This window comes from Plecotus auritus (assembly GCF_963455305.1).
Source record: "Plecotus auritus genome assembly, chromosome: 3".
NCBI classification, from domain to species: Eukaryota; Metazoa; Chordata; class Mammalia; order Chiroptera; family Vespertilionidae; genus Plecotus; species Plecotus auritus.
The window spans coordinates 89051932-89068165 of NC_137772.1; the positions used below are offsets into that span (position 1 = coordinate 89051932).

General features: G+C 44.0%; 1 protein-coding gene across 5 annotated transcripts in view; it reads right to left on the bottom strand.

The window, feature by feature from the left end:
• The window catches only part of ENOX1 (ecto-NOX disulfide-thiol exchanger 1), a 598797-nt gene that overhangs the window by 83530 nt on the left and 499033 nt on the right, over positions 1-16234 (bottom strand). For all 5 annotated transcript variants that reach the window (XM_080662707.1, XM_080662709.1, XM_080662706.1 and 2 more), the window contains one exon: positions 8597-8781. In XM_080662707.1, coding sequence (XP_080518833.1) covers positions 8597-8781 — 185 coding nt within the window. The remainder of the gene's footprint in view (positions 1-8596; positions 8782-16234) is intronic.

Sequence of the window (16234 nt, forward strand, 5' to 3'; positions counted from 1 at the left end):
GGCTTTGTATCTTGGACAGAGTCAAATGGGAATGTGCTTTAAACTCCAAACCCCTTAGCAGATGTCAGGTGTGATCATTTCTAACAGGTAGAACTTTGTAATGTAAAGCCCTGGGCCTGGAATTGAAGAATTGGTTTCTATTTCTGGTTCCAAATGCACCAACCATGCCTTCGATAGTCTCACACTGCAGTGGGATACACGCTTTCTTCAGATGTGCCAGAGAATGCAATCTGCAGATGTTAGAAATGCAAAGGCTGCCAGCAGGAACTCTGCAAATGCTTCAGCCGCCTGATGAACGGTGCTGCTGAATTATAAATGAGGATTATCGTCACCATCTTGTGTGCTGCTATTATAAGGCAACATCCCAAGGTGCTTGGCTAAAGAATGGGTAGGAAATGAAACAACAAACTCTAGGGTAATTCAGTGAAAGGAAAAGAAGACCAGAGTGGATTCCAAATTTGGCAGTTACTATGTACACTGATGTCCAGTCATTAACCTTTTTAAAGCCACATCATCTGACAGATGTGCATTTAATGACTATTCTGATTCTACTAAAATGTCAAAGAACTTCTAATATGAATGTGGGAAATGTCTTGTGAGTTGTTTTCAATTTAAAAAGAAACTTCAGCCCTAGGCAGTTTGGCTCAGTGGATAGAGCACCGGCCTGCGGACCAAAGGGTCCCGGGTTCAATTCTGGTCAAGGATAGTACCTTGGTTGCAGGCTACTCCCCAGTCCGGGCCCTGATCAGGGATACTGCAGGAGGCAACCAATCGATGTGTTTCTCTCACATTGATGTTTTTCTCTGTCTACTCTCCCTAAAAATCAATGGAAAAGTAACCCCAGGTGAGGATTAACAAACAAACAAAAAAAAAAGAAACTTCATCTGGGTCATTGAAATAAAATCAAATAAATATAGGGTATGTTACTGCAGTAGTAGCTTGTAATATTCCATATTTTTTGTATGTATATGATATTTATAGTCACACATATTTTTTGAACTTTTAAAAACTAAATGTCTTTCTATTTACCCATGAAAATCTAAAAGAAAGCCCCTTTCTCTATACCTCAATAATGTGATTTTCCTGCCCTGTCCAGCGATACTGAATTATTTTCTGCACTGATGTATGTTTCATATATTAATGATATTATGATAATGCTGTTACATGCTTCTTCCCCAGTGAGTAATCAACCAGATAATCATGGATGTGCTATTCTCTTCCAATTGAACAATTCTGAGCTTCTTGAGGGAAGAGTCCTACTTAGAGGGCAGATCCTCATAATATATCCCACGGATTCCAAGCTAATCAATCTTTCGTTTTTCACATTCTACATCTAGTTCATTTATCTAAATATTTTGCAAAAGATCTTAAAATATAATTTATCTTTATACAAATGTTGAGTCTAATCTTTTAGACATTTTTTTTCTCTTTTTATCCTTCCATATTTGTGTCATTTTCCTTTAAAAAAAAAAAAAAACTCTAGAGGAAGAACTGCTCTTCCCCTGCCTTTCCCTGACCTCTGTGTGTCCTCACCCCTCCTGCCCTCCTTCTCCTCTTCTCCTCTTTGCACATCCAGCTGCGCTTAGGCTGCCTGCCTTCGTACTGTCAGTTTTGTTTTCTGTGTTTTTTTTTTATTCCCTGCCTTCTTTTCTTCTTGGTCAAAACATCAAATCAGAATGGAAAATGATTAACCATGCCCCTATTGTTATTATATATTGCAGCCTCTTCATGTCACCTTTTCTGGACTGTCTTCCTTTCCTCCTCCGTCAAACCCATCTAATCTGTGTGTCTGCCTCCTCATTCCGAGGCAGCTATCTGTAGTCCCCACGTTCTTTTCTCTTAGACATTTGGAAAGTGCTTACGGTTGGTTCTTCCTCTCCCTGTCTGCTTCTGGACAACCAGAATAACCTGTAATACACCACCCTGCCCCTCCCTGGCTCACATGCCAACCAAGAATTCATTCCAGGGCTGCATTAAAGTTAAAAGCCCCTAGAAGGGTTTTTGTTCAGACTATCAGACGCAGCCCATGGGTGTTTGCGTTTTGTTTTCCTTCCTCCAGAGACTCTATTAAAATGCCTGTCAATGAATAAACTTCAGGCAGCAAAGGGAATGGGAAGGGAGTTCTAGGGAGTTCCTAGTGTAGGGCAGGTGTGGCGTTTGTGGGATCTCCAGCTCTCCTGCAGAGGAAGCCTGCCAGCCAGTCCTCATTCATGGGAGAAAGACCATGTGGGGAGACAGACACCTGGGCTCAGCAGGGAGCCAGCCAACCCTTTCACTCCCCAATACAAACAGAACACCAGGTCCCCTCCCATGAGAAAAAAACCTGTGGCATGAGAGAAACAGACTGAGATACAAAAACCAAACAGCCAATCCGGGAATATATAGAAATGATTCAGGAACAAAGAGAATTTTTAAAATTCCGCTTAGTATTCTCAAAATGATTTGAGAAGATAATGAAACAAAAAAATAAGGATAATATTACATGAAGAGATAATAATCAAAGAACAAAAATAACATTTGCAAATAAAATGATTATCAAATAGAAACTTCAATAGAAAGGATAAAAGATAAAGTTTAAACAGATAATATGAGAAAAAGAAAAATGGACACAGAGCATCAGCCTAGTAGTTCATTTTCTGACCAGTGAACATGTCAGGAAGGAAACAGAAAACGAAAGTGTAAAATTATCAAGAAAACTCTGATCACTTTGGTCTGGTTCTTTGCCCGCAGCACCTCACCTAATGTAGCACCACCTTTTGATTTCCACTGGGAGCAGTGGGGCTGGGCTTTCGAGGATTTTCACAATTTTCAAGGGACACGCTTTTTTTTTCAGAAATAAAAATAAATCTCTAAAATTTTCTTGGATATGCTCATTTTTACCTGTCTGTCCCCAAATTTTCTAATATAAAAAACACCACCATCCCTGCCACAGCCACCTTCTCCACGGGCACCTTAACCACTATAGCCATCATTGTCACCCCAGTCACCATGGTCAGACAGCCACGTTCGTCAACACAGTCCCCTTCATCACCCTCAGTCCTACTGCCATAATAATTATCCTGATTTTGACATGTACATATAAAACTTCATCATGTATGAATTTCAGAGAGCAATTGAGTGCAAACTATGTACTATCTCTAAATACTAAGCAACTGAATAGCATAATGGAGATTTTAGAAGAGATGCTTAATGTAAGTGGTCAGATGCACTCACTGATGTTCTATTTTCAACACACTTTCATTTATTTATTAATTATATTTCATAGACCATTTCTTGCCCAATTTGGCAAAACTAGCTGGGGTTACTTTATACTTTAGTTTCTAAAATGGTGTTGATCATAATAATCTTCTTTTTCCCAATTTTTCTGATCTTCCCTTGTTGCAAGTTATCCTGACAGCTGACCTGCCCTGGTCTTCATTAGTGTCAAGCTTCTGCTCTTTGTGAATCAATGATTTACTGGCCGAAGACAGCTGGTCTGCAGACAGCATTTGTTAATACTACGTAAAAGCATCAACTTAAAGTATTCATGAGAACGTCTTCTGACATAATCATCATTAGTCATACATAGTTTTATGATCAGCAGCTTATAATTGTTTCCTGTTATTTTATGAATATTTATCAGTCCTTTCAATATGATTTATACATGGCTTCAAAAAGAATTCTGATTTTTTTTAAGTCGGTTATTTAAAAATATGACATATTGACCTATCCTCAAGAATGAAAATACAAGTATTGTTTAAATTTAGGTGTGGTTAGAACACAATGAGATAACACTGTACACTTACTGTAGTGGCTAAAAAAAAAAAAGACAAACCAAAACTAACTGGCCATATCAAGTGCTGACTGATGGGGACACAGAACAACTAGAATCCTCATGTAGTCCCATGGGAATGCATAATGGTCCAGACATTTTGCAAAACATTTAATCAGTTTCTTAAAAAGTTAAACACCCTTACCATATGACCCAGCAATCTTACTCCTGGGTATTTACCCAAGCAAAATGAAAAATATGTCAAACAAAAAGTTTGTAAGTGAATGTTTACAGCAGATTTATTCATATTTGTTCCAAACAGGAAATCACCCAAATGTCCTTTAATTAATGACCAGATAAACAAATCGTGGTTCTTCCTTACAATGGAATACTATTCAGCATAAAATGGAATGAACTGATACAGCAACATGGATGGATCTCAGCTTCATTATGCTACATGAAAGACGCTAGACTCAAAATGTTGCATACTGTATGATTCTACTTACGTGACATTCTGTAAAAGGGAAAACTACAAGGACAGAAAACAAATCAGTGGTTGCTGCGAGTGAGGGTAACTAAAAAGAAGCATCAGAACATTTTTTGGTGATGATGGAACTGTTTCATACATTGACTGGGGTAGTGGTGGTTACTTAAGTGTATGAGTGTATGAATTTGTCAAAATTGTTAGAACTGTACCCCTAAAAAGAGTATTTTATTGTATGTATTTTTTACCTCAGTAAACCTAAGAAAACAATTCAGTGTGGAAATCTGAAGATAAATAAGCATTTAAAATATGCATTATTGCCCTAACTGGTTTGGCTCAGTGGGGAGAGCGTTGGCCTGTGGACTGAAGGGTCCTGGGTTTGATTCTAGTCAAGGGCACATGCCCAGGTTGCTGGCTTGGTCCCCAGTATAGGGCATGCAGGAGGCAGCCAATCAATAATTCTCTCTCATCATTGATGTTTCTATCTCTCTTTCTCCCTCTCTCTTCTTCTCTGTAATCAATAAAAATCTTAAAAAAATAAAATAAAATATGCATTTTTTTTTCAATATATACCTGAAAATACGAATGAAAGCCAACAACCTCACTATCTCTGTGGCAAAAACAGGTTACTTCATTGCTAGCTTAAGATCAGGAAAAGGCTACTGTGTTACCATGGTTGCAAGCTATTACTGAAACCTCTAATAATAAATTATGACTCACATGTAATGTAGGGGTAGAGTGAGAAACAACCTGACAAAATCACCCAAGGACTTTTCATTTTTAGGGACCTTGCCCATGTTTTCTTCATGAACATAAGAGATACTCTGTGATGCTAGTGAACATTTACTTAAGGAATTGAAAGAAGAAAGGTTAGAAACTTTTTGGCTAAACTTGAAGTTAATTCTAAAATTTCTATGCTAGTTCTAAGGCTGTGGAAACTTTTTTTTCCCTTTTGTTTATAACAGAAATAATTTCCCATACATGGATTGCTAAAACAATGACATGTGGGAGGCTAACCCCTTCTCTACCTATTGACTTTCCCATGACATCATGATTTTTTAATTTAAAAAGTAGACAGCAGATAGATTGAGAGTAGGTTTTAGAGCAGTGGTTCTCAACCTTTCTAATGCCGCGACCCTTTAATACAGTTCCTCATGTTGTGGTGACCCCCACCATAAAATTATTTTCGTTGCTACTTCATAACTGTAATTTTGCTACTGTTATGAATCGTAATGTAAATATCTGTGTTTTCTGATGGTCTTAGGCTCTACAGCAGTGGTTCTCAACCTGTGAGTTGCGACCCACAGGTTGAGAACCGCTAGCAGGGTCGCCTAAGACCATCGGAAAACACAGATATTTACATTACGATTCATAACAAAATTACAGTTATGAAGTAGCAACGAAAATAATTTTATGGTTGGGGGTTACCACAACATGAGGAACTGTATTGCTAATTCTTGCTTCTGTGTCTTTGTCCATTCATTCCTCCATTACTATCTGTAAGCCACCCTAATATTCTTTTGATGTTGTTTCTGTAAATGCTGACTCTGACTAATATGTAGCTTGTAGATAAACAGCATCATAATGTATAAAAACCCTGGGTTGTACCATCCGGTAATGACTGAGGCTCGACCAACCAGAAGTCAGTCCTGCAGTCAGTGCTGGGTTGCCATGGCTTCTTCTGTAAAATGGTGCCCCAAAACTGACTGCTGAGGGGGCTGCAAATCAGGGCCAGAGAGAGGCCTGAAGAGAGAAACAGGGACTGATCCATTGCCTCTGTGGCAACTTTTGATCAGGACTTGCCCCTCTCTTTTTCTCCCAGTCTGGCCAGCAGCCATGCCTCCATTTCTCTCTAGGCCTCCACCAGGGCAGCTGATAAGCCCCGCCTTTTTGATCAGGCCCCATTGATAGGCCCAGAGACTCTGAATAGCATAGAAACCAACCAATCAGAACCAAATCTGGGTGAAGTGTGAGGAGCCAATGGCTGCCTAGGAGGCGGAGCTTTTGATGCTGACTGGCATAGAAACCGACCAATCAGAACCAAATTGGCCAGCAAAGGAGGGCAGTTGGGGGCAAGATCAGGCTGGCAGGGGAGGGCTGTTGGAGGTGAGATCAGGCTGGCAGGGAAGGGCAATTGGGGACAAGATCACGCCAGCCGGGGAGGGCCATTGGGGGTGAGATCAGACTGGCAGGGGAGGGAAGTTGGGGGCAACCAGGCCAGCAGGGGAGGGCAGTTGGGGGCAAGATCAGGCAGGCAGAGGCAGCTGGGGGCGAGATCAGATTGGTAGGGGAGAGCAGTTGGGGGTAAGATCAGATTGGCAGGGGAGAGCAGTTGGGGGCGAGATCAGGCCAGCAGGGGAGGGCAGTTAGGGGTGGGCAGGCAGAGGCAATTAGGGGCAATCAGGCAGGCAGGCAGGTGAGCGGTTAGGAGCCAGCGGTCCCAGATTGTGAGAGAGATCCCTATGGGATTGGGCCTAAACCAGCAGTTGGATATCCCCCAAGGGGTCCCCGATTGGAGAGGGTGCAGGCTTGGCTGAGGGAAACCCCGCTCTGTGCACAAATTTCATGCACCTGGCCTCTAGTGTTTGTATAAGGATCCTAGGAACTAACTTCAGAAGATACAGACTCTAACCTTCAGTCATCCTAGTTCTAGGAGAATTGCTGATCTTCAACCATAAAACCAAAATGACATAAAACCAGGATAATGAAAATCAGGGTAATGAAAACCAGGATGACTCACAACAGACCCTCATTTGACCAGTTTCGAGGTCCTTGTTGGAGTGGACTCCGCTGGTCTGCATGCAGAGACCTTTTCAACCCTCTCCCTTTTATCTCTTTGTTCTGCTTTCCTTCTTCCTCTCTATAAAAACCTCTGCTTGCACTGACATGTGAAGATGGCTTTAGGACAAGACTCCCTCATCTTCCAGAGGGTCAGCCCCTGAACAAACCTTTTTCCTTTTTCACAAGCACCTGACTCAGAAGTTTGGCTTTTGTGGCAGCAGGTAGCCAAACCTTGGTCTCGGTTACATATATACTATGTGATTGTTACTGATTGAACTGTATATTCTCCCACCAAAATTTATATGGTGAAGTTCCAACCCCATGCACCTTAGAATGTAACCTTACTTGAAAAGAGTCATCACAGATGCCATTAGTTAAGCTGAGGTTACACCGAAATGCAGGGGCCCCTTAATCCTGTAACCCCTCCTGCTGCCACTGCTGTGCTTGCCAGCCGTGAGCCCGGCTTCTGGCTGAGCGGCACTCCGCCTGTGGGAGTGCGCCATCAGGGAGCAGCTCCTGCACTGAGTGTCTGCCCCCTGGTGGTCAGTGCACATCATAGCAACTGGTCATTCTGCCATTCGGTCGATTTGCATATTAGCCTTTTATTATACAGGATTTAATTTCCCATTATCCTACTTATATTTCCCTTGTTTAAATAAAAGCAATCTCTTTTTGCCAGGAAAGAATGGTTAGATTTACATATTCAGAGGGGTAAAAAAAAAATGCCCATGTATGATGATATTTTGTGCTATATTATTCTATGATAACTCAAAGGTCCAAACACCCTAAGTGTATCAGATATCAATTGATGTTTTCAGATATAAATCCAGCTGTGAATCTTTGATTTGGTTCCCCCACTGCCAGGGCTCAGCTTTCCCCTCTCTTCAACCCCTCATTTCCCACAGTCTGTGTTCCATCCCCTTCTTTAGAAGCCCACAGTATCTGCCTCCTTCTAGTAATTGCTGGAAATACACATTAAACTTGCAAGGTATCTGGAATTCATTAACAAAAGCACACATACTGACTTATTTCTGAAGTTGCCAGTTCCCCCAAATTCCAGTGCTTCATCCTTCCCTTCAACAAGTATGTCTTAAATATAGTGTGCTCATGGAACCTGACTAGATCCCATGTATAACCCAGAAGAAGTGGAAACAATGTAGCTTATGTTTTCATTGATCTTGAAAATAAACTCCCCATGCTTCTGTAAATCAGTCAGCATGCTTTTAATTTAAAACTTCTGAGATTACAAAGCACTTGTGTCACAATCAGGATTTTTTGACCATTTGCTGCGAGGCTCAATGTCATATGCAATCCTTTCCATCGCCTAGATTTTCTTCCTGTGTTTCCTACCTCGAGGGTGCTTTTCTCAACATAATTTCTTTATCTGGGGTTTTCGCCAGGTTCTACCCTCCCACACATAGTCATCACACGTTCCTGTCCTAGCAACTTCACTTTTCAGTTGTCATTTCTTCTCCTTCACCTGTCCTGCAAATGGCTCTCATTGCACTTCTACTGACTACACACATCCCTTTTCTAAAAAACAAAACCAAACAACAACAACAACATGCCTGGGCCGGTACCTGCTGCATGCCTTGCATGGTCTGCTGCAGGAACTGGAGCTGCTGGTCCTTGGTGAGGTTGTCTTCTGTTCGGAAAAGCTGCTCTTTTTCTTGTTTCAGCAGCTCCACCTCATTCCTGTAGGCATCCAGCTGCCAGCGGAGACTGTCATTCTCCTCTTTCAGGGCGTAGGCCTGAGCCGCCAGGGCTGGAGGGCAAACAATGAGTTCAGGTGAGTTACCTTCCTGCTTAGACTGACGGGGCCTTCTATGGGAAGGGACTCTCACCCAAACTCTTAACAGCTGGCCCCAGCTCAGAAGGAAAACCAAAACGCCTTATTCCAGGGCTCTCTGCAGTGGGTGAGCATCATTTCTTTTGCAATTTTCATCTATTCTACTTGTCTTGTCTTACATAGGAATGTTTACTGTGGGCATAGGATTAATGTCTCCCAAAGTTTTGTCTCATGACCTCTCCCCCTATCTAGGCACCCTCTCGAAGGTCAGTATGTGCTGCTCAGCGAGGGCAGTGTTCTGCCTCCCAGGCAACAGCCCCATCCACACCCTGCGCCCTCTCCCCTCTGCTGGGCTGCTCAGCTCCTCACAGCGCCGCCTTCTCTCACACCATTGGCGGTTGCACAGGTAGAGGCGGCAGCAGCAGCCCAGGGGCGGGTGGGTTTATCTGCACACCATCTGCCTGCTCTACTGCTGGGGCAAGTTGTTCTAATTCCTATCAGAATGGTAACCTAGTTCCATCTGCTTTACCAACAGTTTAAGCCGCTTTTTCTCCACAAGGCTGAGTGGGTCCGCAAATACTCCTCCCTGAAACCTAAAGTTCTCTGTATGTAGATCCAGGCCTCAGTCACATCTCCATCTACTGAGAAACCGAGACAGTTCACTCAGGCTCATACACATCAAGGCTTCAGAAACAACGAGCCTGAATAAAAGCGGAGAATGAATCATCAAAGAGAAAATTAAGGATGGGGAACTCTTCCCCACATTCCAGCTAATTGCTTCGTGGTCTCTCCAGTATGAGTAACAGCTTGCTGAACACTCACCATATAATGGACACTGGGCCCTGAGCTTCCGATGAACTGACTCACTTTTACAACTACCCCCCACGAAGCCTGCGATGCCGGTGCTGCTGTTATCCCACTCTTTGCAGATGAGAAAAATGAGGGATGGGAAAGTCAGAGAACCTGTCCAGTCCCACAGTGTAAGCAGCACAGCGTTCACACCCAGGCTGCTGGCTCCGACTTCGCTTTCAGTCACTGGGCTGCTGTGCCGTCCAGATGTGTTCAGTTCCTACCAGATTGTTCAAAACCAGTCTTGCACTCTCCCCTTTCCCTCTCCCACCAGTTTTCCACACTCTTTTCTTGCTCCCACAGAAAATTCATTCTCTACTCTTGGAAGCAAGAGACAAGTGAGAGAGAAATGTAAAAGCTTGTTATCAGTAACTTCTGCCTAGACGTTTGTGGGGCATAGTGTGGACCTACTGCACAGCTGGTTCTCAGTCCGTGCTCACTGCCACCACCACCCCGATCCCAATCAGAGAGCAGCCTCCCAGAGGCTCTACCTGCCCCTCACAGTACAAGGATGACAGGTGTGTGCCGAGCGCTGTGACACCCGCTGCATTCTCTCCTCAAATAGCAAACATCAATTTATGTCACTAATAGTCTTACAGTTGAGTGTTTTACGGTATTCTGCTTTTCAAAATGATAATCTATGTATAGTAAACACTAAATTACTAATCAAATAGAACATGCAATTAACCAGAAAATTCCCTACCCCCAGCCAGCCATTAGGGATCAATTAGTCAACAATCATTTACTGCATACTTACTCTGTGCCCAGACCTGTCTGGGCATCTTGGATCAGGAAAAGGAGACAAAACATATCTCTTCTTGGAAGGAGCTTAAAATGTAATAGAAAGTGACACATTTGAATGAAACTAACACATTCAAAGGAAGAGAGGGCAGTTTGCTGCCTGCCATAGAGTCAGCACTCAATAAATGTTGGCTGAATGAGTAAACAAGCAACTTAGTATCAAGGGATGTAACAAGGGAATCACCAATGGGAGTTCAGAGAAGAGAAGGAAAAATGCAGGCTGGAATCATCAAAGTGGCTTAGAAGGATGAAAGCCAAGAATTGGGAAGGGCAGCTAGTCAGGGGCCGAAGCACAAGCAAAAGTCCAGAGACCAGGACTGAGGAGCGAGTATTTGGGGCAGGAAGCCGGGGAAGGTTGACAAAACAGGGAAGGGTCTGTGTGGAAGCAGAAAGAGACAGGTAAACGGTGTCAGGTGATGAGAGAGGACGGAGGCTCAGGAGTAAGAATGCAGAGTTGGGCTCACTGGAGTGACCAAGTGAGAAGGACTGACGGTGCTCGGGCAGGGGGAGCCGTGAGGAAACTGGTGACTGAGGATAATTAGTTTGGTGCTGGTCGTGGGATGAACTGGAAGCTGAAGTGAATGAATAAGGGAAATTCTATTTGGGGTATATGTGGGAGTGAAACTAAGGATCAGCTGATTTTAGAGTTTTCAGGGACTGAGAAAACCAGAAATGGCCCAGGGTACACCCAGGAACATGAGCTAGTGTGTTTTGGCTCTGGGCAGCCCAACTTCAGACCTTGTCCACACCCTGAGACACCAACTCCTGACAATTCAGTTTCCCAATCCATAAGGAAATAGTTATGAGGCATCATTGGAGAGAGGGATGTTGTAATAGGACAAAATTACAGAAAATGCAAATGATGAAGAAAGTGTTGGCACTACATAAGCACATTACTACATTTAGCAGCATTCAAAGACACTTAAGTCATTTCCTTAGGAAGCTCTATTTGGCCCTTTCTCAATTCAGACTGGCATTTTTATTATCATAACTGATAGCAGGTGTTTGTGAAGAAATCGATTAGTATGCAGGGATGAAAATTACATTTTCCAAATGAATTGCATAGTCTGCACGATATGCTGAAATCTGTGTAGCAAATTCCAAGCAGCTATAAAGCATGAGCCAGCAACATTATTTAAATAAATTATCTGAACATAATATGTATAGGAGAGTGCGCCATCCATTATTTTATGGGTTCTCTTATAAGCCTGTGAAGTGGCACTACTGACAGTTCTTATTCTTGGCTAAGCCAAGTGACCACTGTGCCTGCCAAGCAGGATACAATGTTGTTGCAATTCTGGAATTAGAATGTGATATCATTGTCTATATAAAAAACCCAACACCTTTACCTCCTCTACCCTGCCCCCTATTTCCACGCCTCCCCGCCCCCTCCCCCCCAAATCAATGCCATAGCCAATCGCATCAATGTTTTTATAATTGGGCATATAACTGATTTACATTCTTGATTAAATGATTTCAAGCAAGATATTTAAAAAAATGTGGTTACTCATGTGGCAGCAAAATGGTTATCTTCTAAAGGGTGAGAAATTGTATATTGACTCCACTTAACTCCAGGCCACCTGTTTGTAAACATTATTCAGCATCATGTTGCAGCCAACACTGACTCCACCCCGGAGGAAGCTATTTTATGTTTCTTGGACCGGAGCTCTAAAAGAAACAAAATCCTATTAATTTCTAACCAACATAATTTCTCAGTGTATTAAAAATTCCGAAATTTAAAAGGTCCACTCATTCATTTCTCTTTAGTTCTTTCTGGGACACTGTATTAAATTAAATGGTTTTGAAAAATGTGTAATGAAGCTTCCATGGTAAAATTTACCCTTGAGAGACTGCACAATAAATCCACTATTCAAATAAGCTTAAGGATTAAACATAAACTATGGTATGCATCTTTTTGTAAGAATCCCCAAGGAGTGCACTGTGTTCTAATAAAAGGAATATTTAGCTAACAGCTACCACATGTGGATGACTGATTTTCAATTTAAAAAAAAAAACCATACAATACGACACTTTAAATGTAAACTCTTCTGAACATAATTAAATCTTCCTTTGGCGATTTTAAAGGAGCTGCTGAGTGTGGTGATGCCTCTGGATTATCATAAATCATTCACCATCTACCACTGATCCAGAAGCAGGTGCGAGGAGCTGTGGCAGACACCAGGGTAAGTAAGGCAGGGCAGCCATCGCTGTAGACTCACCCAGGACCTTAGAAAAACTGCTACTGAAATTTTTGGATTGAATAAAATGAAATAACAACATTGAAAAAGCTTTGCTAAACAAGATTAAATTACACTTTAAAAATTAGCACCAGATTACTAAAATTACCAAAGTGATACTAGTATGAAAATTGATCCAAAGGTTAAATTACACTGCTGAAGAAGGGGTTTTAAAGGTATTACGTCACCTCACTGTACTCTTTCCTAGATGCCACATAAACCATTATCCTTTATATTAATTATGGTCAAAGCGACCTCCTCCTCTGTCTCTTGTATTACTTATGTGTGTTTCTATGGAAACAGATAAGGGCATGCATAACTTCTCTAAGTAAATAATCTGATGAAAGCCTTGAAATCTCTCTCTTACCGGGCTGAGCCAGCCTCAGAAAAATAATTAGCACTAAATGAAAAATGTAAGTTATTTTGGGTTATGTCCCAGTAAGCTAATAGTATGTTAATATCTTTTTCATGCTCAGGCAAGAGGTAACTAACTAATAAAACGCTTTAACAAATTGTTTCTAACAATATCGAGATTTCTCAAGAACAGTTTGTCTTTGTGTCTTTGGGGAACTCTGTGTTTAACATCTTCCCTCTGCTTTGCCAGATGTCCTTCTGGAATGTGGGTGGAATGCCCAGGGATGCGGCTAAACTGTGCTGCTTTCCCATGTGCCAGGAAAGTCCTTTCCGAGGATTTCATCGGTTGCTGCCCAGAGAGGGGGTGTGCTGGCAGGTCCAGAACCCTGGATGACTGGATGGCTCTGAGGCCTTGAAGGTATCCCCGGGGTATCTGCTCGCCTTCCGGCCTGGGTGGCCTGATGACTTAGAGACACTCCAGGCTGCAGGCCTCGCTGCAGCCTTCTCTCCCGGCAGGGCACGGGGTCTCCAGGTGGTCTTCTGTGGCAGAGACGGTCTTCTCAGTGCAGTGCTGCTCTTGAGAGGTGAGTGCCTCAGGGGTCACCGTGTGACTAGTTTTCACCAGTGGAGCCTGAAGGGAGAGACCTTTGCCTTCTGTTCAATCCCTAGTTCTCTCCCTATTGCTGGCATGCGCCTGGGTCTCTGAATCACCACTCAGAGGACAGGTGCCCACAGATCAAGAATATCCGTTTTGGAGTCTTCTGTGCCCATGAAATAAACGTACGCTTGCTAAGCCACTGAAGATTCGGGACTTACTTATAAAACAGTGGTGTTATTCTAACCCCGTGGTCGGCAAACTGCGGCTCGCGAGCCACATGCGGCTCTTTGGCCCCTTGAGTGTGGCTCTTCCACAAAATACCACGGCCTGGGCGAGTCTATTTTGAAGAAGTGGCGTTAGAAGAAGTTTAAGTTTAAAAAATTTGGCTCTCAAAAGAAATTTCAATCGTTGTACTGTTGATATTTGGCTCTGTTGACTAATGAGTTTGCCGACCACTGTTCTAACCCAGTGTTCCCTAGATATTGGCACATCAGACTCCGCTGGTGGGCGTGCTGAAGCACGTATTTCTGGGCGGTACAGTATGGTTTATCTGGGATGAAGCCTGAGAATTTGCATTCCTCCGAGTCCCAGGTGGTGCTGCCGCTGGTGGTGCCAGAGGACGCTGAGAACCACTGCTCCCGCTGTTACCTGGCTCCGGGACCGCGGCTCTGGTGGCTTACTTGGGCAACTACTTCTGAAGGAAACTATGTGCTTGGCTTGTCCTTCTGGTTTCATTCCTTGACTTTCTTTTGTATGGACCCCTGCTCCATGCTCTGCACCCTGAGGGCGGTCCTATGTCAGCCCTGTCCTGGTGCCCTGAGCACCTCCGTGGGGAGTGAGGAGGAGATTTGGGCAAAAAGCCACTACTCTGTTTTCCCCAAATAACAGCAGCAATAGCAGCAGTAGTAATAGTAATAGTGGCAATAAGAGCTAATATTTTTATGTGCCAGGTAATGTGAAACGTTTGCACCCTCACAGAATCATCAGGCAGGAATTAGCATTTCCATTTCCAGCTGATGAGACCGAGTTTGCAGACACGAGTTGCACAGGCTGATGCTGGGTGGAGGGTTTGCACTCAGCACGTGTGACTCCAGAGCCTAAACTAGGATGCTCTGCATCGGGGCCTTGGGACAGGTGGACGCAGCGGCTCAGGAGGGAAGGGAGCCAGGGCCCTCTGCATGGCTAACTTGCTCCTGCAGAGGGAAACTCCATCCCTGCCTCTGTCTGGGGAAGTGTTCTGCTGGAGGGAGGTTCTGCTAGGAAAGCAGAGAGGATGCCCCCTCCCCCTTTAAGACAAACACGAATATGTTTACTGCAGGAGAAATTCGGAAATGGTCCCTATAGAGGTTAAACCCACCTGTCTGGCTGCCTGAGGCTGACAGGAGCCACTCAGGGATCCCTTCTTCTGCCCCGCGGTCTCTACGGAGCCACGCTGATAGCCAGTAACTGCTGAGCTCAGGAGCCTCAGCAGTTCCTAAGTTCCATTTGGAGAGCTGTGTCCCAGGACTCATGCTGCTCTTGGGACTCTGGAAGCACCTAGAGTGCCTACCAACTGCCTCCTCACCTACGTTCTGCTTCTGTAAGTGTCCTGCGCCTTTAGTTAGAGTAAAGGCGGCAGAAACCCCTCTGCCCACACAGGTCCGGCCCCAAGGTCTGAAGGGGCTGAGGAAGGTGCAGCCCTACCCTCAGATGATGAGGTGAAGCACTGGCTCCTGGGGCTGCGGTCCCTCAGTCGTCCCTCAGTCGCCCCTCGGTTGCTCGGTGCTCCCAGCATCCAGGCTCTGATCTGGGAAGCATCGTGAGGTGCCTGAGCATGGCCGGTCTCCTGCTAGATAGCCTTGTATGGTATCCACGAACCACAATCGATCTGTGTTTCAGTAACACCTGTCTCACCACTGATACAGCAATCTTACTCAAATTGCTCATGGAAATTCCTTCTGCTATATTGTTGCAGGATGATTATTATTACAACTTAGCATTGACATAGCATTTTATACTTGCAGTGTGTATTACAGTCTGCACATTAGTTATTATTGGGGAGAGCTAAACAGAAGCACAATGCAGTGTCTGTTTTCCTTCTTTGCGTGAGACCAATGGAATGAGGGTAATTTGGAGAGTGCAGGTAAAGTAGATCCTGTTATTATAATGGCTTAAATGTTAGTCTGAAGGCACAACCAACAGCAGGCGACTCGGAAAAAAATCCTCTGCCCTCCTTCCACACAGCTCTTCCTAATGAAGTGGTCTGCACAGAGGCAGCCACTGAGTTGCTTCTGGGCTACTGACACTATTGAGAATTCACATCACGCTTTATCACTTTTCCATTGACATTATCGTCAGATGCCTCCCGAATCTGCCCCCACTGTCCTCAGAGGAAAGAGGGGAAGGAAATAGGCTTCCAACAGCAGGATGCCTCTGCCATTTAGAAGGTCGCTGCAGGGCGCTATGCTGGTGAGGGATGCCTAACCCCAGGGAAGCACATCTGCAGTGACTCCTGGGAACCTTAGCTAAGTGCCTGCTCTAGGCTCAGAGCGGCTCCCACCTGGCCTCAGAAGTGCCCCCCCGCCCCCAACACAGGTATGGGCCTGGGGCA